This window comes from Hemicordylus capensis, chromosome 6, assembly GCF_027244095.1.
Source record: "Hemicordylus capensis ecotype Gifberg chromosome 6, rHemCap1.1.pri, whole genome shotgun sequence".
NCBI classification, from domain to species: Eukaryota; Metazoa; Chordata; class Lepidosauria; order Squamata; family Cordylidae; genus Hemicordylus; species Hemicordylus capensis.
This window is the reverse complement of record NC_069662.1, coordinates 99,922,344-99,944,871: the sequence shown is the minus strand read 5'-3', so window position 1 is coordinate 99,944,871 and position 22,528 is coordinate 99,922,344. Positions and strand designations below refer to the sequence as shown.

At 42.4% G+C, this 22,528-nt stretch overlaps 2 protein-coding genes across 4 annotated transcripts in view; one reads left to right on the top strand and one right to left on the bottom strand.

The window, feature by feature from the left end:
• Positions 1–13: 13 nt before the first annotated feature.
• CDV3 (CDV3 homolog) lies at positions 14–14,124 on the top strand. Of its 2 annotated transcripts, none has more exons than XM_053259717.1 (5): positions 14–624; positions 4,227–4,303; positions 6,140–6,276; positions 7,458–7,611; positions 8,785–14,124. In XM_053259717.1, exons 1-5 carry the CDS (start codon positions 403–405, stop codon positions 8,909–8,911), a joined length of 717 nt encoding a protein of 238 aa, XP_053115692.1. In that variant the 5' UTR covers positions 14–402; the 3' UTR covers positions 8,912–14,124. The 2 variants fall into 2 exon arrangements, with proteins under 2 accessions (XP_053115692.1, XP_053115693.1); XM_053259718.1 differs by having other exon boundaries at positions 17–624; positions 9,217–14,124.
• A 387-nt stretch (positions 14,125–14,511) lies between these two features.
• TOPBP1 (DNA topoisomerase II binding protein 1) overlaps positions 14,512–22,528 on the bottom strand; it is a 50,708-nt gene continuing 42,691 nt past the window's right edge. For both annotated transcript variants that reach the window (XM_053259714.1, XM_053259715.1), the window contains exons 26-28: positions 16,421–16,510; positions 15,381–15,542; positions 14,512–14,720 (exon numbers count right to left, since the gene is read on the bottom strand). In XM_053259714.1, the coding sequence (XP_053115689.1) occupies positions 14,577–14,720; positions 15,381–15,542; positions 16,421–16,510 (396 nt within the window). In that variant the 3' untranslated portion in view covers positions 14,512–14,576. The remainder of the gene's footprint in view (positions 14,721–15,380; positions 15,543–16,420; positions 16,511–22,528) is intronic.

The window sequence follows — 22,528 nt, the reverse complement described above, 5'->3', positions numbered from 1 at the left end:
TGGCTGTGTCAAGTGGTGGCCACCAACGTGGAGAGCGGAAGCCGCCGCTGCCTTCCTTTGAACAGGCTCCGCCGCGTGAGGAGAGAGGACCAAAAAGAAAGAGCGCGCGGACGGCGGCTTCGGAGCGTACCACCTCCTGCCCATGAAGAGAAACAGGGGAGCGGCTGGGGACCGGGCTTCGCCAAGGCACACGTGAGGCTGCTGGAATCTCACCTGTGAGGGGGGTCGCCGCCCGCCTTCCCAGACTTCCTGCCCACCTGCCCCCCTCAAACTACCGAGGCGTTGGAGGCACCCAACCGCCGTCCAGGCGAGCGGGCGCGAGGGAGACGCGTCCAATCAACCCGTCAGTCACAACCGGTTTGAACCGGAGTGCGAGGAGGAGCTGCTGCTTGTGCCGCCGCCATGGCCGAAACTGAGGAGAGGAGCTTGGACGACTTTTTCGCCAAGCGGGACAAAAAGAAACGAAAAGAGAAAGCTAGCCGGGGAGGGGGCAGTACGGCGGCTTCCTCGGCCACCTCTTCCAACACGACCAGCGCCAGCGGGACTGGGGGAAGCCGGCAGGCCGAAGGGGGCTCGGGCGCGGCTTCTAATACCAATGCTTCCTCTAGCAAGGCGGCGAACAAGGTATCGCGAGGGCTGGGGTGGAACTGGGTGGGTCGTGGGTTCGAGTATGGCCAGGAATTTGAGGGGGGGGTGTTGGATTGGGGAGGAAGAAGAAGAACCCTCTTCCCTCACCACTTCCTGTGGGCGTTGGTAGCTTCCTGTCGACAGAGGGCGCCGCTGCGGGGTCAGCCAGGCCCTGCTGGCCTTGCTTTGGAACATGTGGAAATGGCCCCCACTTACTGCCTTTGGCCGTTGGTTGAAACTCCGGGAGGCCCTTTGCACTTGGTAGAGGCAGGCGTGCAGCGAGGCTCTTGGCACAAAAGCGGGGGAGGAGGCGAGCTCGCTCTCACGTTTGTTCTACTAGTTCCTACGTATGAGACTCGCTTGTCTCGCGCCTCTTCGTATGCTGTAACTACCGTTTGATATTGACCCAGGAGTTTATCTAGCTAAACTACCTATTTCCTTTAGAACTTGGTCATTTGAGTTGCTTAGTTACCGACATCTGAGGTCCGTAGCTAGCACTGTGTAATAACCCGAGCCGTCTTCCCCTGTATTCTAGCCGCTGGTTACTACTGCGTAAGTGGAACAACAGAGTGTTTTCTGCTTGCTTAAAATCGTGCCACTGAGTGAGCAAGCAACATGGCCGTGGAGCCTGCCCTACTATGCGTTATGCTTTCCAATAATGTTTCCTGGTGCATTCTCTGTATAATATGGATTAAATATCTCTCACTGTGACGTGAGCTCTTCACACTTGCACGTTTGATATAATGAAAATATTACACTTAGTACATCTATTATACTACTTAAGATCTGAAACTTAGCGACTTCATAGTTTCCAAAAACCATGGGCAGAACATTTTCCTAGATTTGGCACATTTTCCTATCCTTAACTCTAAACCAGATGACTTGCTCCCTAGTTTTAAGGGGCCAGTGCATGTAAAAAGGCATGAATGATGCTTTAAATTGCTCCTAATGGCTGCTGTTCCAGGTTGTCATTCATTCTTGTGTAGTGACTTTGAGTCATCTTTCTCTGGTTCCAATATCTGTACAGAATACATTTGTGGTAGAATAGACAGTTGTCACATGTATATGGGAAATGGTCACGAAGAGCAAGTGTCAGGGCCAACGCCAGGTTGATCTGGACCATGAAGCAAGGCCAGGCTTGGAACCCTGGTGTGAAACCCCACCCCTGTGCCCAATATCTCACTACGTGGCAGAGCTTTAGTTTTATTCATTTCCCCCTGCAGATCTTCAGAGCAGAAGGCCTTTGGCAATTTGAAGTCTTTCCCCTTCCACAGGCAGTTTTCTCTCGAAAGTCCCTGGTTACTGTAGGAATATGGGGGGAAATTGACTGATGGACTAGAAGGAGCTACTGCACAAGTCACTTGTAGAAATAAGAAAACATACTCCCTATGATGATTTTCTTATCTCTGTACATGTGACTCATGTGACAGCTCCACCACAAAAAGATCAGATGGATTCTGGGTAGACCCATGCCCAGTTTGGCCCACTTGTGGCTCTGGCTGTCAGGTGCCATAGTGAATGGATTAAAACAATTTCTTTGCAATCACTTGTTTGTGCACATCAGCATTGAGGCAAAACAAAATTACCACTTAAGTTGTACTATGTACACCCCAGCTGAACAAAGGAGTAAGAAACTTAATTAGAACTTTTTGCTATCTCTGTTCAGAAACTTGATGTCCATCCTTGTAGCTCTACAATAATGTGACTGTGTGGTAAAAGTATTCCTATCTTTCCAAACATGTTGCAAGCCTTTGAGGTGAATGGAACTATACTAAAATTGCACTTAGGCACCCTTAAGTCATCACTATAGGTCACAGCCCTTATGCTAACCATCATTGGAAGCTGTGTGAAATGCATGAGATGGATTACCTTGAGTTAGAGAATACAATGAAAGGTGGATTCTTATGCTTCTCATTCATTTGTTGAATTTTGAGTTACCAGTCTGGATTGCTATCCTGTTTTCATCAGTGTTGCCTTTCAACTGAAAATAGGCCATCTTGAACTGTTGGAGAGTAAACTTGCCACTAATGAATACTTCTTATCCCAACGTTACCTACTTTGGTGCATTAATTGTGCCTTAAAATATGGATATAGTCAGAACTGTCTTGGCCATAAAAAATAGCTTGCCAATTTAAATGAATTCCTTGCTTATAGAAAGGAGATCCGTTTAAGGGATGGCATTGACTCAGAACATTATGTAAATGAAAAGCATCTATACTTGCCTAGGAAGGTGTGCAAATTTTCCCTCCCATCTTTAGCTGTCTAAAAACAGGTCAAAGGGGAACCTGGAAGATCAGGTGGAGGAAATAATCAAACAGAACCTCAGAATATTTGGCTCTAAGCTATCATGACTTCAGGGGCTGCATGACATGAGAAAAAGCAGGACAAAAACATATTGAATACATACAAATTCTACTTCTCTACCTTCTGTAAAGTACCTCTAATATTTTGAAAAGTGTGTGTGTTACATGTTGAATTGTAAAACACTGTGCTAGAATATTTAAGTATTTTTAATTTCATTTAAAGCTATTCTATCCAGTAGCTTGGCTGGGTAACATTAAAACATCAAGGTGCATGGGTTTAAATTCCCCCACAATTCAACCTCCACATACTGCTGGCTTAAGCCTGGCCTCCAAGTGCCAACTGAGATCTAATACCCCGTGTGTCCTATTTTGAATGATCTACTTTTTCTTCCAGTTTTTCTTACACTTGAGCATCTGAATTGTGCCAGTAGGGTTGTGCATTGAATCAGAACAATAATCGGGTCCAATTCAATATAGTCCTTATCAGTGCCACAGCACAGTGTTTCTAATTGCTGCCTTTCTCTCCACTGTCCCTCCCTAGAATGCACCAGGACAGGAAGCAACATCATGACATTGTGTCCTCTTTCTGGTGCATTACTAACTAGGGCACAGCCATTTTTTCCCAGGTAATGCACCAGGAAAAGGACTTAATGACAGGGTGTTGCTTCCTGCCCTGGTGTATTCTAGGACCCAACCTAGCAAAGGGGGCAATACATGTTTGCTACCACAAGACCAACCACCTTAAGTGGTGCAGCGGGGAAATGCTTGACTAACAAGCAGAAGGTTGCCGGTTTGAATCCCCGCTGGTATGTTTCCCGGACTATGGGAAACACCTATATCGGGCAGCAGCGATATAGGAAGATGCTGAAAGGCATCTCGTACTGCGCAGGAGGAGGCAGTGGTAAACCCCTCCTGTATTCTACTAAAGAAAACCACAGGACTCTGTGGACACCAGAAGTGGAAATCGACTTGACAGCACACTTTACCTTACCACAAGACCAGCTCTCCTCTCTTATGTGGTGATGAGGGGACAGTAACTGTCCCTCTTCAACCACAACACATCATCTTTGTAGTGGCTGTTGTGTCTACCTCATGTTGTTTTTTAGATTGTAGGCCCTTTTGATACCATCTCATTTATTTATGACTTTTTCTGTGTAAACTGCTTTGAGAACTTTTGCTGAAAAGCAGGGTATAAATATTCTTAACAATATGGCACATTTTTGTAACTTCGTATGCTGATTACCTGCCTTCTGTGAAGTACTGAAAATGGGCCTATATAATAATTGTATCTTTCAGGAAGAAGATGATTGGAAGGAATTTGAACAGGAAGAAATTGACTACAGTGGTCTCAGAGTTCACTCCATGCAAATAAGGTATTAACATATTAACTAAAATCTGTGAGAAAGATGCAGTATACCAATCAACAGTCTGTGAGTACACATGGCTGGTACTGATTCTCTTTGCAAGCTCATAACTATTTCAGTCTGCCTTGGAGTGGCTTAATAGCAGAAGTAACACCACTGATCAAGTATTGCTTAAATTTGACTTGCATGTGATATTGCTTCAAAGCAGTTGTGGCCTGTGTGCACATCTTAACAACTTTGTTAAAATGTCTTACATTTCTCAGATTCTTGGTATGGCTGACGTAATGGTTAGGGATGTGCTTGAAAAGTGATTCAAAAGCTAAATCGCGGCACAATCCACTTAAAATAGAGGGCTTTCCCAGCCCCTTTAACACGGAAGAGAGCAAGTCCATCCCTGCTCCTCTGCTTGCTGCCATTGCCATACTGGTGGCGCTTCCCCCCAGCTATCCATATGTGGCAGCGGCACTCTCCCACAGCTGCCCGTGTGTCTCTGGCAGGCAAATGGCCTCTGTACATGTGCTGAGCCCATTTGTGTAGTCAGTATGGTTGCTAGCTATGCAAATAGTCTCCATGTGTGCACAGAGGCCATTCGCGAGGCAATTCTGTGTGGGGGCAACTGGGAGAGCACTGCCAGTATGGCAGTGGTGGTGAGCAGAGGAGAAGCAGGAATGGACCTGCTCTCCTCCACTTTAAAGGGGCTGGGAAAGCCCTCTGTTTAAAACAGATTGTGCCATGATTCAGCTTCCAAATCACATTTTGGCACATCCCTAGTAGTAGTAATCATAAATTTAAATATTTTGGTGTAGTCCTGCAAGCATTGGGTATCGGGACAGCACATTTAAACTCTAATAAGGGTTTGCACAAAAATGGCTGGCCCGGTCCAGACTGGGCCAGTTGGGTTTGCCCCCCTTAAACCTCCCCTCCAATGGGGGGGAGGGGGAACCTCCATGGACAGACACACACACACGTCCTCGGAGAAGCCCCCTGGAGGGGGTAAGTAGAAACAAAAATTGTTAAAAATAAATTCATGAACCTCCCTGAACAGGATGTGGTGGGGGGTTGGTCTGATGTCGAACTGGGGGTGATAGTGTTTCGGCTCGACATTGAGCTGTCGAATCGGACCAGTTTGACTTTGAACCAGTTCCTACAACCCTACTCACCTAATAGCAAGTAAAGTCTGACAGGATGTGTGTTTTTACCAGAATAGATCTAGAATGAAATGGGGGTGGGTTTTAATCTGCAAATGTTATTTTGTTTTCAGTGTTTGATTGGTATGTAAGTATTGATTAACACTTGCCTTGATATGCTTCTGATCAGTAATCGAAATAAAGTTTCATTCATTCATGGTATGACTGGGGAAGAAAGTTTTGAATTTTTAAAACACGCTTCTGGAAGTTCTGTCCTTACTACTCAGTGACTTCCAAAACCTAAACAACTGAGAGAGTGTTCCATACAGAAGGGCGTGTACCTTGTTTCTTACTACACTTTCTCATTACCTTATTTGTATATTCCTTAAACATGTGTGAGTAGCAAACACATTGACTTTTAGTCTCCCTTGAGCACTATAACTAATGGCTTCCTAAATCCTTGCATGCTGTTCTTCAAATGCAGAGCTGTAGCTTTATGAAGTTTCTATGCCATGGTTGGTAGCTCATTTTTCCTTTGTTAGCTTCTCAGTCCTCTGTGTGGTAACATTGTGCCCATTGGGGGACCATACCAAAATAGATAGATACTTACATAGTTTCATTAACATTGACACTGTGTGCTTAATATCATAGTGTACATGGTGTGTCATGTGCTCTCTCAGTGCAAGTGGTGAACAAGCATAATGCCTTTTTCTGACAGTGAAAAAGATGATGATGAAGGTGAAAAGAGAGAAGAACCAAGAGATAGCAGTGAAGAACTAGGAGGAGGTATGGATAAGTCATCTGGTCCTTGGAATAGATCTGCTCCTACACAAACACCTGTTGCTGAAACTATTGGTAAGCTTTGGTTTATGGTCCTTTTTAAAACAGTAGGAGCTTCCTGTTGCTATTCATAAACTGTGGGTTTCACCCATCTCAGTGTTGCATAACATGATCCATATAAATGAGCAAGATGTACCTTATATAGAGAAAGTGAAACACATAGGAAGAACAAAGTAGAGGGAATGTAGTGGATCTATATTGCTTGTACATTGGTAGCTACTGCTAACTAGCCTGTGTTACAACCAGCTGTCTTTGTAGAACATGGCTAGTATTTTTGTGCGTTCTCAAACACCCAGAACTGGAAGGAAACTTCAGATTTCCAAGTACTAGAACTGCTAGTTCCATCAGTGGCTAGAAAAATTAAGATTTAATACATTAATGTCTTTGCATACCACTTGAAGATTTAGAATAAAAAATGTTTATGATATCAAGAAGATAGAACACGCGAGATTTTTGCTTATTTTATACCCTGCTAACTGAGCATAGAGGCACCTTTTAAAAATGGCAGTTCTGTTTAGCAGGAGGAGAGCAACTGGCCCTATCCATCCCCAGTACAGCATTCCTCCAGTGGCTGATGTTGATGTCTATCTTATAGGGTTTTTTTTAAGATTGTGAGCCCTTTGGGGACAGAGAGCTGTTTTATTTATTTAATTATCTATGTAAACCACTCTGGGAACTCTTGTTGAAGAGTGGCATATAAATATTTGTCATCTTAGTGTTCTTGGTAGAATGCATGCTTGTATTTGCCGTAACAACAGACATGACTGCTTTTGCCTTCTCCCAGAAAGGCTGTAGAAGATGTTTCTTGCTATTTTAGTTGCTGTATGACTTGCAGTATTTATGGGAGGAATACATTTCATAAGCAGCAACTTAAGTTAAGATAAATTACTCCTTTATGTGATTAATTCTAAATAACATGGAATATAAAGTAACTTCTATTAAAGTGACACTCTGGTAACTACTTTTGTGTTAAAATAGTTTTAGCACAATAGGTTGCTGTTAGAATAAAGAATCCCTCTATATTAGGTGACTAGTGTGTTAAATGTAAACTAAATATCTTCAGTAAACTAGAATATCACAGCAAGTACATACAGTACTTTGAAACTTGATATTTACAAACATTGTTCAAAATGAGATAATGCACACTCATCTAATTGTAGTTGGGTGTTTGTAAACTATTTCTGACTCACTTACAGAAAGCCCAGAACCAGTGCAGTCCAGCGGAGTATATAGGCCTCCTGGTGCAAGAGAAACCAGGACACGGAAAGCACCACAAGGACCCCCAGAGATCTATAGTGATGCACAATTTCCATCGTTGCAGTCCACTGCCAAGCATGTAGATACCAGAAAGTAAGTATGGTAATAGCAATCTGCACAGTTACCTTAAAGTTGCTTTTCCCTCAACAATTTGCTCAGAGTTCATAACCCTATCCACAGAGGTCATAAATAAGTATATGGTGTGATCAGCACCAGAAGAAGCAAGTAAACTATAAAGCACAAATATGCCCTTATAAGTAGCATGTAGCAAGACATCCACAGGTCTTGACAGCAGGCTTTCTTAAACAGTAATTTAACTTAAACAGGAAGTGGTTCAAAGGGGTGGGCTGGTGCAATGTTACTAGACTGGATTTGTGTCCACTCCAAATGTCAAATCACATTCCTGCATGGATCTTAATTTCAGTCGACCATTTGCAGGACTTCAGTGTTTTCCGTATCTTTAATGGAAGAAATAAGTAGGTCTCCCTCAGGTGGCTCCCTTTCTTAAACTACAGCTTAAACCTTGTTCCAATTTTGTCTGCATGTAGATAAAATATGCTGACAAAGATGGCTTTTCCAGGACTCTTCTCACTAGACCTGGGAGTGTGTAATATGATTGGGATTCAGAGAAGTACTTTAGGTGTGTCCAAGCCCATGATTGTGCCTGGTAGCATTTAAAAAACAAAAAACAAAACTTTGAATGGTAGATCCCTTCATGCTATTTCAAACAGCTTATGAAATGTCTCTGTTTCAAGCAAGGCTTGACATGTAACATAAAGACCACCTGTTCCAGCAACAAAAGTTCAACTCTTCCTGGGGCATGCAGAACTAATGGTATAGTTCTTTGGAATAGCTACTGGATGTTGCACTTGCCATATTAATTACTGTTCATGTATTGTGGTGGTCACACTTCTGTGGGAGTGTGAATTCGCATGGTTGCTTATGGTCAGAATCCAAAGAAGTGTACCACTAGCTCTCCAAGAGAGCTTTGAATTTGTGTTTTCAAACAGCAAATTCGAGCTCTACATTGGTGTTTCGAAAGCAGTTTGTGTCACAGCATTAAGGTCCGTTCAAAGAAATATTGTACTCCTACTGAGCCATGCACAAGTCCTTAGCCATACCTGCAGTAGCTCCTTGGCCTGTAGCTTCACTCTGTCAGAGGCCCTACTCATGGAACTTTGCAATCAAAACTAGTGTCATTGAATTAATACTTCTACGGGGCAAGTGCATTTAAGACACTTACTGATTACATTTATTTTCCCATAGGGATAAAGAAATGGAGAAGAGCTTTGAAGTAGTAAAACACAAAACTAGAGGTAGGGATGAGGTTTCAAAAACCCAGGCAACTAAACTTCAGCTAGACAACCAATATGCTGTGCTTGGGGATCAGTAAAGCTGCACACACATTACAATTAAGGAATGGTTATTTGGTACCTTTCCAGTCTAAGGTAACTAAACTACAGCTATTATGAACATGCCGTCTTATTTCTGCTGGATCTACTACAACAAGTGCAGACTACTTTGACGTAAGTGATTGGCTCTTCTGCACTATGGAAGTATGCTTAATATGGTACACCTGACTTCTTCCTTGGATATGGGGGAAATTAATGTAAGTGGTTGAACAAGAGTCTCCAGTGTGTTGATTACTCTGCAAAACTATCTGCAGCCAGTGGTTATTTCAAATCTTTTTATGTTCAGATACTGAGCCTTCGTAAGGGTTGACTACCTCAGACTTGCTGCACTCATTGTGGACACCATGTGGATCACAACTTCTGGAAAAGGTTACAACTCTTTAGTGGCCATCTGAAACTCGAAACCAGCTCTACTGGATTCCTCTCAGAAATTCCTCCTGCAGAAGTCAGCCATTTGGGTTCTGATTTAGTATAAATAACAAATTTAAGTGACCTTAAATGAGCAACTTGTCCTGTGCCCCCATTTATTACATCCTTTCATATGTAGCCATAACTTACTAGAAACCTCTAGTGTATACCACTTTCAAAATATGCAGTGTAGTGTTGAGCTGTAGTTTGTTTACCTTGTTTTGATTTAGGTTACCAGAAAATACAGATCCCGATACAAAACTTAGAGACCCTAGTCTGCATATATTAACTGGTTTCATCTGTTTAAACACTTTATTTTAAAAATGCCTTTCTAAGCCTCCTGGCTTGAGAAATTGCAGTATAGTCACATAGCAGCATAGATTATGCAGACTATCCATACCTTTTCTTTACTGGGATTCAAGAGACTAGGATTTCTGTAGGTTTGCATTCAGTGGCCAATAAATGTCTGTACTCCTTAATTATCTGGAGTTTTTTTGAAAAAACAAAACAAACATATGCCGTATACTTAGCCTTAACACTGTATTATGGCAGGTTTCAACTATTGATCGCACACATTGTATTTTCAGGATGAAATTAACTATGTCTAGTGAAATATGTCCTTTGTGGCTTCTTTTTGGTTGAAATTTGGAAAAATTCTGGGAATAAAGTGTTGCGCTTACGGCATTTTTTTTCCTCTGCTGCCCAAAGATTTAGTGACAGCTTCAGCTATAGGTCATTCTTCTGACCAACTGTATGACCATTTATTTGGAGAGAAGCTAGTATAATAGTACTTGTATGAGCTAAGGTTAATGCTATATTCTATATGCCATTGACAGTAAAAATATTTCTAACCAACTCCCAAAGAACTTCCCGGGGTACAGAAAGTAATCCTATCTTTGTCCTCTGATCTAAATCTTTGGTGTGTCCAGTGCTGATAAATCTTCCAAGAATCCAGCCACTTTCTGGACTCTCAAGTAGGCATTCAAACATCACTGGAGCACAGTACTTTATGAGATGAGTAGGTAAAACAAATTCATAGGAAAGAAGTCTAGTTACCTTGCTTTATAAAAACAAGATGACTTTGCAGTAATGACTTTACAGTAGACCATTGGCTACAGCATGAAATCATTGATTAATGAGAACTCTTCCCTCTGCCTTAGTGCTTAGAATGGCATTGGCTTTATTCCTATAAAGAGTTGCTTGACATGACTGAAACATCTACTATATAGTTGCCTTTTATATTGATTTAAAGCCAGGCCTCTGGGTGCCCAGATCACCGAAAGTAAACCTACAGCTAACACCACTGAGTTGTGTATCTTTCCTGGAAAATGTCTCTTTGCCAGCAAAACTTTTGCAGGGTATTAAAACTAAAGAACTAAGATTATGTGGATTTGCATGTCGCTTAATGACAGTGGGAACTTAATTTTAAATACCAACTTTGGCATTTTATTAAGGTTGTTACACATGAATCAAGTTTTAATATTCTGTATGATAGAGTAGATGAAGCTGTCCTTTGTATCTTCATTTGAATTCTTGGGCATGGTTGGCAGAGCAAGAAAACATTGTGAACATTAATAAATATAATGGAACTATACATGGCTTGTGGAGTCTAATGAGTCTTTACATGAAAGTCTTATGATGGCATGCATCATTCTAAACTAAGCATGACACAGCGGATATATGACCATGAAGTTGAAACTTAAGGCTGACATCCTTTGCACATTTCTTTGGGTGTAAACCTTATTACATACAGTGGGACAACTTCTAGGTAGATGCACATAGAATTGGGCTGTGTATGATCAGCTGTTCACTGTTGCTAATGATGGGTGAGCTTAGCCATTGCTAGTGGAGATAATATGCTGGGTGTTATAGACAAAGATCAGACTCGTGTCAAGGGGACAGATTTCCTGCTTTTAGTGAGGAAGCAGTACTGCTGAGATTGCAGTCACTATTATTTGTACCTTATTCCAACTTGAAGTCCTACCCTTAAAGCCCTAGATTCTGGCCTCTTAGATAATGGGAACTGTATCCACACATGCTCAAGCCATTGAATTGTCTACTTAATTTACTGAACAGTGCTTGAAAAAGCAAGATACAGTTCTAAAAGCATGACTTATTCTGTAAACGTTCTGTCCCAGAGGGCAATTGTGTTTAGGGTTAGGTGGGCTTACTCATACACCTGTAAGCCCACCACTCATTTGGTGGGCTTACAGGTGTATAAAGGGGTCAGTGAATGTCTTAACACTGTGCAAAAGCTCTGGATCCTGAAAGATGCCTAACTCCTTTCCCTGTGTAATAATATTCATCCTGTTTATGGAATTGATGTACTGATTTTAGGTCTGAAAGAAAAAAGGGAGAAGGCAGCTTGAGTGAGTTTGCCACTTCATTACTAGTATATTTTCAGGTAGTAAGGAAAATGGAAAGCATCTAAATCTGCTCTACTATATACTGAGGCATATCTGAAGTTCAGAAAGTACTGGTAAGAAAAATCTGTCTCTGAAATCAAAGTTGGCCTATTAGACTCCACTCTAGGTTTGTGTTTAGGTTACCTGCCCGTTCTATGAATTGATGTAAAAACAAATACTCTTGGGAAAATATGTACCAGTTTATAATGGGTAACATATTTGGCTGTTCTATTGAATTATGGACACTTTTTAACAATGTACATGGCATTATTCTGTTCAAGATGGGCATAATTTATGTTTTATTAAGCTCCTGAAAGCTAACTCCACATGCATGTAAGGGTTTAAATCTGGAATGTTGTCAACAGAGCTTGTTTGTGGAACAGACTTCCTACTTCCAAACATGGTTGGAGCACTTAACACAACTCTGTTTTCCAGCTGATAGTGAATACAATCTATAAAGGGGTGTTCATTCTACAGAACTATTAGGTGTGCCCGAAAAGCCTTTACATCATTTACAGAGATCCCTGTACAAATCCTACATTTGTTAGGGTTGAAACAAGCTGTATGCAGATGTTGCTCTAACTGCAGAGCCTACACCCAGCAGGGGATCATGATTGTGCCACACCTGCTCAGAGTGTCTAGTTGCCTCTGAATGAGGCTTGAATATGTAGTGCCCAGCCGAGTTCCTATCCTGCCCTCAAACACTTGCAGGTGAGATTGGGCTCTACATGCATAGGTTCCTGTGAACATCAGATGGGCTGTACAGTTAAAGCCATGTTTACATAGACCATGTCTTCTGTATGCTTAAACCTCAGTAGGACCTGTGTGTGAAAATGCTGAGGCTTTGGAATGATGTTATGATCCCTGATACTGTATAGCTGACGTAGTGTTAAGCTGCCTCTGCATGGTGGTAGTGTCTGCATTATTCTGGACAAACTGTGCGTAAGCTGAGTTAATGCAGAAACAACTGATCTGCTTTTAAAATTGCCCGTTGAAATTTAAAAATTGGCAAAAATCCTACAGGAAAAGTACCTGCTTATTCACTGCACATAAATTTAGTAGTCAAAGATAGTGTTAACTGAAGATTCAACAATGAGTAGTATAAAATGTCTGGTGGGGGGTTCAAGGTGTCATGGAAAGCAGTATACTCAAATTCTTACAAATAGAAACTTTCCTCATATCATGCCCCTCTTGGAGGTTTTGCCATCCCAAAGGAGTGCATTTTACTCTTATGGGTAAAATACATCTGTTGAAGGACAGTGCAGAAAAGTACTTGAATAGCTCAATGTTGAGGGATGAAAGAAAAAACTTCTCATCTATCTCTCAGAGACAGCTAGATCAAGAGCTATTATACATTATCCAGGATGAGGTAGAACTGGATTGTATCATTGCAGGTGGAGGGGTTGAATGTGCCCCCACAAACACTTCACATTTAAAAATAAAACTAGTATATCAGGAATAGAAGGCTACACTTGTGTTGCTGATGTGTACTTTGGGGGAGGGGGGGATATTCAAAAATATTCCATTTGCAATGAATGGCAGTCCAGAATTCTAAGCTTAGACTGCTACCTCACCCTGCCTAAAGTGTAGAATAGTTCTATTTTAGAAGAGAAGAAAGTGTCTTGATAGGAATAAATACTGTAGGACTAGGAATTCTCTTCTGAACCTACATAGCTTTCATCTGTGATGGCTGAGTGAATGGAAATATTAAGTGCAAAATGAATTCATCAAATATATAAAGAAAACTTAAGAACTATTTCTCACTTCCATTAAAAAAAATAAAGTTATTGCTGGTATAGATTACTCACTTGGCCTATTAAAGTATTCAAGCAAAGGCTAAGTTCCAGGAACATGGCTGAAGAAATCTGATCCAAAACCATTGGAAGGAAGGAAGTGTAGTCTGTCACAAGTATGGCATAGGAATGAGTGGAAGCATTGCTGTGCCTCAGTTCTGTAGGTTGTAAAGAAAATACTTCCCTACCTCACAGGGGTGTTGTGAGGCTGACTTTATTGTAAAATGCTTTTGAGTTTCCCTGATGGAAGGTGCTATAGAAATGCAAGACAAATTAATCGGCTGACATCTGCTGGCTGATCTTGTCACAATAAGAAAAACCACCTACTTAGTTTTCATTACAGTGTTTAGCTACTACTATAACACGCTCCTCTACAAAACACATTATTTAAATGTATGGATCATGTAACAATGGACTTTGTAAGAAGGCATGGTTGAGTTTTCAATCTTTATGCATCCTTCCTGGTTTTATGTGATTAACTGTGCAGATCTAATGTATTAAGATTTTTGGGTTTTGCATGGCAATTACTTAAGATCAACTGTCATTTTTTGTAAACCCCCAGAATGAAATAAACTTACATTCACACTGTTTTAATATCCCTTTTGTATGAATACATTGTTCTTAGCATTTTTAAAATAATGAGCTATCCATTACTTTGTCCCTTTGGAAAGTTCATTTACCATACCAGCTACTAACTTCTCAATGGGGAGAAAGTAGTACTCTCTCTCTCAACCATCAATACAAAATATATTTAAAAACTAAAATTTCCAGTGAGCCGTTCCAGAGGTAGCACTGGATACTCCCACCTTTTGCAAAGTAGCTGATTGGTGGGATTCTGTTCAGAAGTCATTCCTAGGAAAACATGTAACCCTGATGTTTTCCAAAGAGTTCTCTCCATCATACCTGATGCCGAATTTACAGGGAAAGGGGATGCTGTGAGACAACTCAGAGCAAAGGAGAACATCTTAAACGAAGTATTATAAAGACATGTATTATTGAAAGAAAAATAAATAGAAATAGAAAATGTTTTGTTTAAAATCTTAATACAGTCTGGATCGCTTAACTATGCTTGTTTCATCAGGTGCTTTTCGCTTTTGAGACAACCTAGTTCCATGTTCTTTGCTATGAGGAAGACAAGCAGCAGCTTCTGGCAAACGATAGCCATCCACAGGAGGTGGTGGATCCTTAACAAAAAAAAAAAACATGTTGGTTTTTAAAGATGCTTTTGAAGGAGTAATCAATGCCAAATTACTGCACTTCTATTGACCAGCCACTACAATAGAGTCCCATGCTTTTGGCTTTTAAAACCATTTCTTCCAACACTCACAAACTCTTTATCAATGTTCCCTTTCCATGTTCTCTACCTCAGGGATCCTCAGATGATGATGTACTACAACTCGTATCCCCAGCCACAATGACTAAAGAGAGTTTTAGTCCAACACCTAGGAACCCAAGAATCCCTGCTCTTCTCCACTCTTTTTGCTACATAGTGCCTTGTCTGCAATATTAGCCATTGCCAGAGCTATTAGGTGATTAAGAGCAGGAAAAAGTAATGGGAAACGCAAGTTATCACTGAGCACTGTTGTATCCATCCAGACAGTACCCACTTGTTCTTTGAAATGGATAGAGGGACTTCATCATAATAACATCTACCCCCAAAGCAATATTCAAAGCTCTGTGCAAACAAACCATACCCAAAGGTTTCCAATTATAATACAATGGGAAAGCCCTTACACACCCAGAATTCTGAGCAACAGCTCCTGAATCACAGCCATTGTATTCCAGATGTGTAGTGTTTTCTTAAAAGTGTAACAGAAGTCATATTGTGCTACTAGTATGCAAACCTGAATCAGGTAATCAGCAATGTATTCTGGCTTCAGGCAGTTCACACCTTGAGCTGCAGCCTTTCCAGTACTAACTCTTACATCCTCTGGTTTCAGCTTATTAAAATCAGCAAAAAGGTGAGTGACATCTCTGAGGAGAGGAAAAGAATGACCAGGCAACACCTGTAAATTTAAATACACAAAAAGATTCTGGTTTACCTACAGTGCATGCCATTGGGCAGCAGCCCAGGGCCTTCAAAAGACCACCTCGGTGCCCACAGCCTCAGTGTGGTGGTGATAGAACAACTCTCTTGGGAAGCCTAGCCCTAATCACTCACATAGTTGCCACTGGCAACATAAATGGGGGGTGGGGGAGACACGGTGCCTAGAAGCGCTGAGAATGATCATGGCAGCTGGCCCCTGCTGGTCACTTCTAAAAAAAAAAAGTCTATAGTAAGGCAGAAAGTAACCAGTCACTTCTTGCCTCTTAATAGATTAACACAATGGTGGTTGAGGTTACCTTTTTTTCTTTTAGTCTACAATACTAAGGCAGAGGGTGATGGGTTATTTCCTGTCTTGCTATGGAGTAAAAACAAAAGTGGCAACCAGCAGGTGCCAATTGCTATAATAATTCTCAGTGCTTTGAGGTACTGTTTCAAGCTTCAGCAGCAGCAACGTTTTTGCTTCAGGAGAATGAGCCAACACACACTGCAGAACAGGAGAGTGCATTTGGGGGGTGGCGAGTTCCTTTCAAAGGCTTAGTAACAAGGTTCATCCTAGGGACCACCTAGGCAGGAGGAGACCCACAGAGGTACTACAAAATCTTATCACTGAAAGCAATGTCTATGTGTGGGGGGTGTCTTTTTGAATAGATTTAATACATCTGGTTGCAACTAGGGGTAAAAAAGCTTCTGGTTAATAGCTCCTTCCTTTGTAAGAATCCAGCACCAGCCTAAGTTGGAGTTGCAAGGCAACCATTCCTGGGCAAACAGATGCAATCCAGCCTCCACCTGTGACTGCCAACAAAACTGATAATATAGTACTTAAGCACACACACACACCTTTGCTCCTCCTGACTCCAGAAGACGTTTGAAGCCTGCTTCCTTCGCTGGGTCAACATGCAAAATAACTTTCCAACCACTAAATGCCCCCTAGAGAAAGATCAATCCATTAAAAAAAAACCAACACACACATAATAATAATGCTGCAAAAAACCCCAACCAACTCTAATTTCAGATGTTTCTCACTTTGAAATGATACATTTATAAATGCCCCATCCATTGTCAAATAAATACATTGGGGTGGGGTGGAAATACCAATCCCACACATACAACTTTTCATATGCAATTGATAAGTGGTAGCTAGTTTTTCCTAAGTGATTCATTCAGGAAGATTTATATTTAGGATTAAGTGCATTCATCTGAACATGAGCTTTAGATGCATCAAATCAAATATAGTACTAGAGCTGTTTGTGTACAAAATGTGTATCCACCAGTTATTTTTTGAGTGCACTTTGGCTTCAAGGTGTTTTGGTTGCCCTGGTCACAATTTGTATCCAGGATCTGATATGGGGTGCAACTCTATTGTTTCTTCTGGAAACATTCCAGTGAGTGTGCAGAGTGCACAGAAATGCTCCTCTGGATTAAACACCCTTAGTTCAAGCACAAACCAAAGACTGTTGTGGTGGAGAGTGAGACCCCATGAGCCCAACCCTTCAAATCATCTTTTGGAGGATCTGAAATAAGACAAGCTTGCATGCTTTTCCCTTTTGCACAAGTTCCTTGCTTCATTTAGTTTTCTTTATACATAGTATGCCGTGCTATCTCCAAATCATGGTTTGCAAATCTATTGCAAACCAATGTTTCAAATCCTGCCTTGCCACTAACAGAAGGTTGCGTACTCGTAACTTAGGTTCTTCTAGTGGTCATCTTTTCACATCAATGGGCTTTCGCGCGTGCACATGAGTCCTGTCAGGAACCTTCTAAAGCTTTTTTCCTCTGCTACATTTTGACAAAGCCATTTAATGGTGCAGCGGGGAAGTAACTTGTCTGGGGAGCAAGAGGTTGCTGGTTCGAATCCCAGCTGGCAGCAGCAATAGAGGAAGATGCTGAAAAGCATAGTCTCATACTGAGAGATGGTAATGGCATACTGAGACATGGCAATGGTAAACCCCTCCTGTATTCTACCAAACACAACCACAGGGCTCTGTGGTCACCAGGAGCTGACACCAACTCGATGACACACTTTACGTTTTGGCAGTAACTCCGTCCCCTCCTTGGTGCCACCACAGCTCTCCCTCAGTTTTGAGTGTCTATGGATCTTAAAGGGACTGTAGCAGGGAGAAAGGGGGAGTGTGTGAATGTACAGATGACCACTAGATGAACCTAAGTTGCAGGTAAGCAACCTGCCGCTCTTCTTCGTGGTCTCTGTTGTTCACACCGATGGGTGCATTGCCAGCTTACATATCCAGGTATGAGGAGGAGAGCAGTCACTGGAAGATGGGGTTCAACACAGCCCTGCCGAATGTGGCATCCTTGACATCCAGGGCATTATGCAAGATGAAGGAGTTCGGTGTCACCCATGTGGCTGCCTGGCAGATAGTCTCCAGGGGAGACTGTTGTCAAAAGCCACAGAGGTTTTAATCGCCCTGGTGGAGTAGGTGCAAACCAGTGCTGGGAATGGTTTCCTCGCAAGCTGATATGGTAGTGAAATAGTCTCTGCAATCCATCTGGATAAGGTTTGTGAGGCATGTCAGGAGCCCAATGTGTTTTCCCTATAAGATACAAAGAGGTATTGGCTCTTTCTGAGGTGGGCAATGTGAATGTAGGAGTCTCTCAGCTGGGGATCTTGGACTGGGGGGAAAGACAGGCAGCAAGATTGTCTATGACCTATGAAAAGTGGAAACCACTTTTAGCAAGAACTTATGTCTGGGCCCAACTGTACTTTGTCTGTGTGGAAGACCAAATACTGGGATTCAGCCCAAAGTGCCTGGATTTCACTCACTCTGCGTACCGAAGTGATAGCAACCAGAAAAATTGTTTTCCAAGTGAAGAGATGAAGGTTGCACAAGGCAAGAGGCTCAAATGGTTCATCAGCTAGGTAAGTACTAAAAGGTAAGTTCCAAGGCAGGGAGATGAGAGGTGTATCAGGATAAGTGTGGGCTAATCCTTTGAGAAAGTGCTTCACTGTAGGGTCTTGAAAGGGTGGAGGTTTGTTAACATGTGTCATGTAGAATGTAATGGCAGCCAGATGTACTCTGATTGAGGTCAGAGCCAGTCCAGAGGTTTTTAAATGTAAAGGTAAGAAAGTAAATGTGAGGTTGTCAGATTGTTCTGATTATGGCCTAGCTGTTCAACGTGGTGTTTCCATTTATTCTGGTATGTCTTTCTGGTCACAGGTTTACAGGAAGCTTCCAAGATTTCCACTAGATAAGGGTCTGTTAGGGAAGATGCCACACCATGAGGCAAAGTTAGTAAACATCTGGGTGGAGCACCCTTCCTTGTTCCTGTGTAAGTAGATGAGGAATGTACGGTAAGCGATGCCATCCTCCCATCACCAACAGATTTAGGTGAAGGAACTATGGCCTTCTGTGGCCACAAAGGGGCTATCAGAATGGCTGAAGCACATTCCTACTTTATCTTCTGAAGAACCCTGGGTAGGAGAGGGATTGGTGGGAACACATGGGAACACTTGGAGTTCTATGTGATAGCAAAAGCATCACTCATTGAGTCCCTTCCTAATCCTGCTCTGGTGCTGAAGCAAGGACATTGATGGTTGATTTGTGAAGGAAAAAGCTCTCTCTCTGAAGTACCCCAGAGGTGGTACAGGTTCATGAGACAAGTCTTGTCTAATTGCCGTTCGTGAGAGCCTACCAAATGTCTGCTGAGGGTATCGGCTAGTGTGTTTGCCTGACCATAGATATGGATCACTGAGAGAACTATTCAGTGATGGAGGCCCCTATTCCGAATTTGTAAGGAGAGGGCTAGCAGGGACCTCCTTGGTGATTCACATAGGCTTTGGTAGTAGTATTGTCTGTCTGGATTCGCACCTGGTGGTGATGGAGGTGTGGCAGAAAGCCCTTGAGAGCTTTGAAAATTGCCATGAGCTCCAAGTAGTTGATATAATGAGTTGCTTTGGAGCGGGATTAAAGCCCACTGATCTAAAGTCCAGCACACTTGGGTAATGTTGAGTAACAGCTTAAACATTGGCAAGGCAACCAGGATGCTTGCATACGATTCAATGAGACCAAATATAGAGTCTTCCTTCAGGTTTAGTCTGTTGATAATCTGGAGTCCCAATGATGTTGCCCTCTGAAGAATTCTCTCTGAGTGAGATCATACTCTGTAGGGGACTCCGGCTTTGGTTCCGGAATGCCTTTCAGAGGTGGTCGGTACTACTACTACTGGTACTAGCATCAGTTTGGTCAGACTCTGCTACTGAGTTCAAAGCTATGTCCAACTGCACGTGGGCCTTATGTGAGTATGGCACTGGGTCAGGTGCAGAGTCTTCCTGTAAGGGTATCACTTCCATAGACTTAGGAGTCTCATGTGACTTCTGGTGTGGAGCCAAAAATTGCTTAAGTGGGTGAATCCCCAAGGACTGTGCAGGCGCTGACAGCCGTGGGGATCAGTTTTGATGTCTAGAGCAAGAGTTGGACCTGGACCTCGATCATCCACAAGATTGGGATTGCCCACACTGGTGAGACAGTGATCGAATCTGACAATGATAGGTCATTCAAAGTGGTGACCTGGAGCAATATTGTCATCGAATGTGCAAAGACCTGTAATAGAGTAATGGGGGATCTGGAGTAAACAGTGTAGGTGTCATCCCACTCTAGATCACAGCATTGGTGGTGGTGTACCCACAATAATAATGACTCAATTTGCTCTGCTGTTGTCAATCCCTGTGGGCATAGTGATCGTCGGGACAGAGATCTACCTCCACACCAGAAGAAACAGCCAGGTCCTGATCATTCTCGGGAGATTGCCAGCCTTCCGAATGGTGGCTATCATGTCCCTGGTTGACTGGAGATGAAGCGTCTGGATCCTGAGCTCTGCCAGAGAGCTCATCTAGCATTAGTGGATCAATGAGATGGTTCGGTTTGACTTTTGATATGGAGCAGTCTTGTTGTTGCTTGGGTGTAGTCAGTGTCCATGCATCTGCTAGTACTCTCTTTTTCTTAGGGATTTTTGGTAATCCCTGCCATGCCAGGAGTTTAGGCTTTAAGGGATTCAGTTTCGACTGAATGAGATCTCCTTTTCCTCCTCCTCCACCACCACAACAACCAGGGAATCTGTTTTGAGATTTGATGGAGGCAGCATTGGTTTGGCCAGGTCAGTGCAACTTGATCCTGCAGCGATCGAGGTCAATGTTGTTGGGATAGATGTGCATCGAGATCGGGCCTGGGATGCCAAGCGTGGGAAGGATCCTAATCCATGGGGTGCATCTTTGTGGTTGGTGCGGTGGTCAGTGCAGTTGAAGTCAAAACCATGAGGCGGATAAGGCCTTTCCCCAAAGCAGGGATCAGAGTCATAGTGCCCTATTTTTTTCTGGCATGTTTTGTGAACTTCAGGCAGTGGGGGCAGGATTCCACTCAATTTGATTCCTGCAGGCACAGCAGGCAACGTGAATGTCCGTCTGTCGACAGACTTGACAAGCCATGCAGCGCATCCAGCCATGCAGTGCATCCAAAATTAATTTTAAAAAATTCAGACTTCTGCCCCTCTCCGGGGGGGGGGGCAGGTAGGGAAACGGAGATAAGGAAATGGGGGGATAGGGAGGCACAACTAAGAGCAAAAGACAAAAGGAAGAAGAGAAAAACTAAATTAAAAGGGAGACAGAATAAAATATTCAAATGGGTGAGAAAAATAGAGTTTTTTTGTTTGTTTAGAGCAAAAGAGAAGGCACCTTGATTGGAGCTGTAGATCCTTCAGCAGACGACAAAGAACTGAGGGCGAGCTGTTGCAGCACCAAGGAGGGGCCAGAGTTACTGCCAAAATGTAGCAGAGTTAAAGAACTTTAAAAGGTTCCCGATGGGACTCCTGTGCAGGCGTGAGAGTCCATCAGTGTAAATGACAGCAACAACAAAGAAGAACCAAAGACTGCCAGGCTGGATGTTGCAGCAAAATATATTTAGAGAAGACTAGGAAGTGAATAAAATCCCCCAAACAGGCTCATGGCATATTACTGAGCCACTAAATCATGAATATGGGGATTAGGCTGGCGATGTCTGAGCCAGGCCAGATATTCCTTACTATATGAGGATAACCCTTCTTCCAAAAAACAAACCAGTTATGCTATGCTTTATGCCTTTTATACACAAAATGATTGCATACAGATATTGCCCAAAATTAGGCATCTGTACGAACCTCTGTTCATGCACAAGTTTGAATATGAAACAGTTCGTGGTGCGGTCGAATCAGTTTGGTGCTTTAAGTGCGGGGCCAGGGGTGGAGAGCGAGCAGTACCTTTAAAAATGAGTACGGCAGGTCCCACCTGATCTACATGATTATTTATTTATTTAATACATTTGTACATCGCCCCAAACTTTCGTCTCTGGGCGGTTAACATTAGTATAAAACAAGTTAAAATATATACAAAAACTTAAAACCAATTTAACAATTTAAAAACCATGAATTAAAACCTTAAAATTTAAAGAACAGAAAAAACTTGGGTGAAGAGGTGAGTTTTCAAATGCTTTCTAAAAATTCTCAGATCACTGCTCCATGCAGCTTCCTGATGCAGTGGCCTGTCCCCCAGCAATCTGTGCACAGCGGTGGCACAGCGGCAGCACACATATGGCCTCTGCACCTGCGGACACCATTTGTGTGGTCAGCAACACCTTGCTGACCATGCAAATAGTGCTGGGAGGGAGCGCTGCTGTAGCAGGAAGCTGCATGGAGCAGCAATCACGCAGGTAGGACCTGCTGTACTCACTTTTTAAAGGTGCCGCTTGCCGCACCCCCCTGGGTTCAGCGGCAACAAAACTGGTTCATATTTGAAGCAGTTTTGAACATGCCTACCCAACATTAGTTAACTCATTTTATTAAATGAAGTAAAACCTTGTAAAAACGACTTCACTAAAATATAGTTAAAATGCTACTTTAAAATATTAAAACAGGTATCACTTCTGTTATAGAAAACAGATGCATTTAATATATTTTATATAT

Coding starts and splice junctions, on each gene's coding strand:
- CDV3 (XM_053259717.1), top strand. CDS start 403: ATGGCCGAAACTGAGGAGAGGAGCTTGGACGACTTTTTCGCCAAGCGG. Junction 625..4,226: donor CTAGCAAGGCGGCGAACAAG/GTATCGCGAGGG, acceptor TGTATCTTTCAG/GAAGAAGATGATTGGAAGGA. Junction 4,304..6,139: donor GTTCACTCCATGCAAATAAG/GTATTAACATAT, acceptor TTTTTCTGACAG/TGAAAAAGATGATGATGAAG.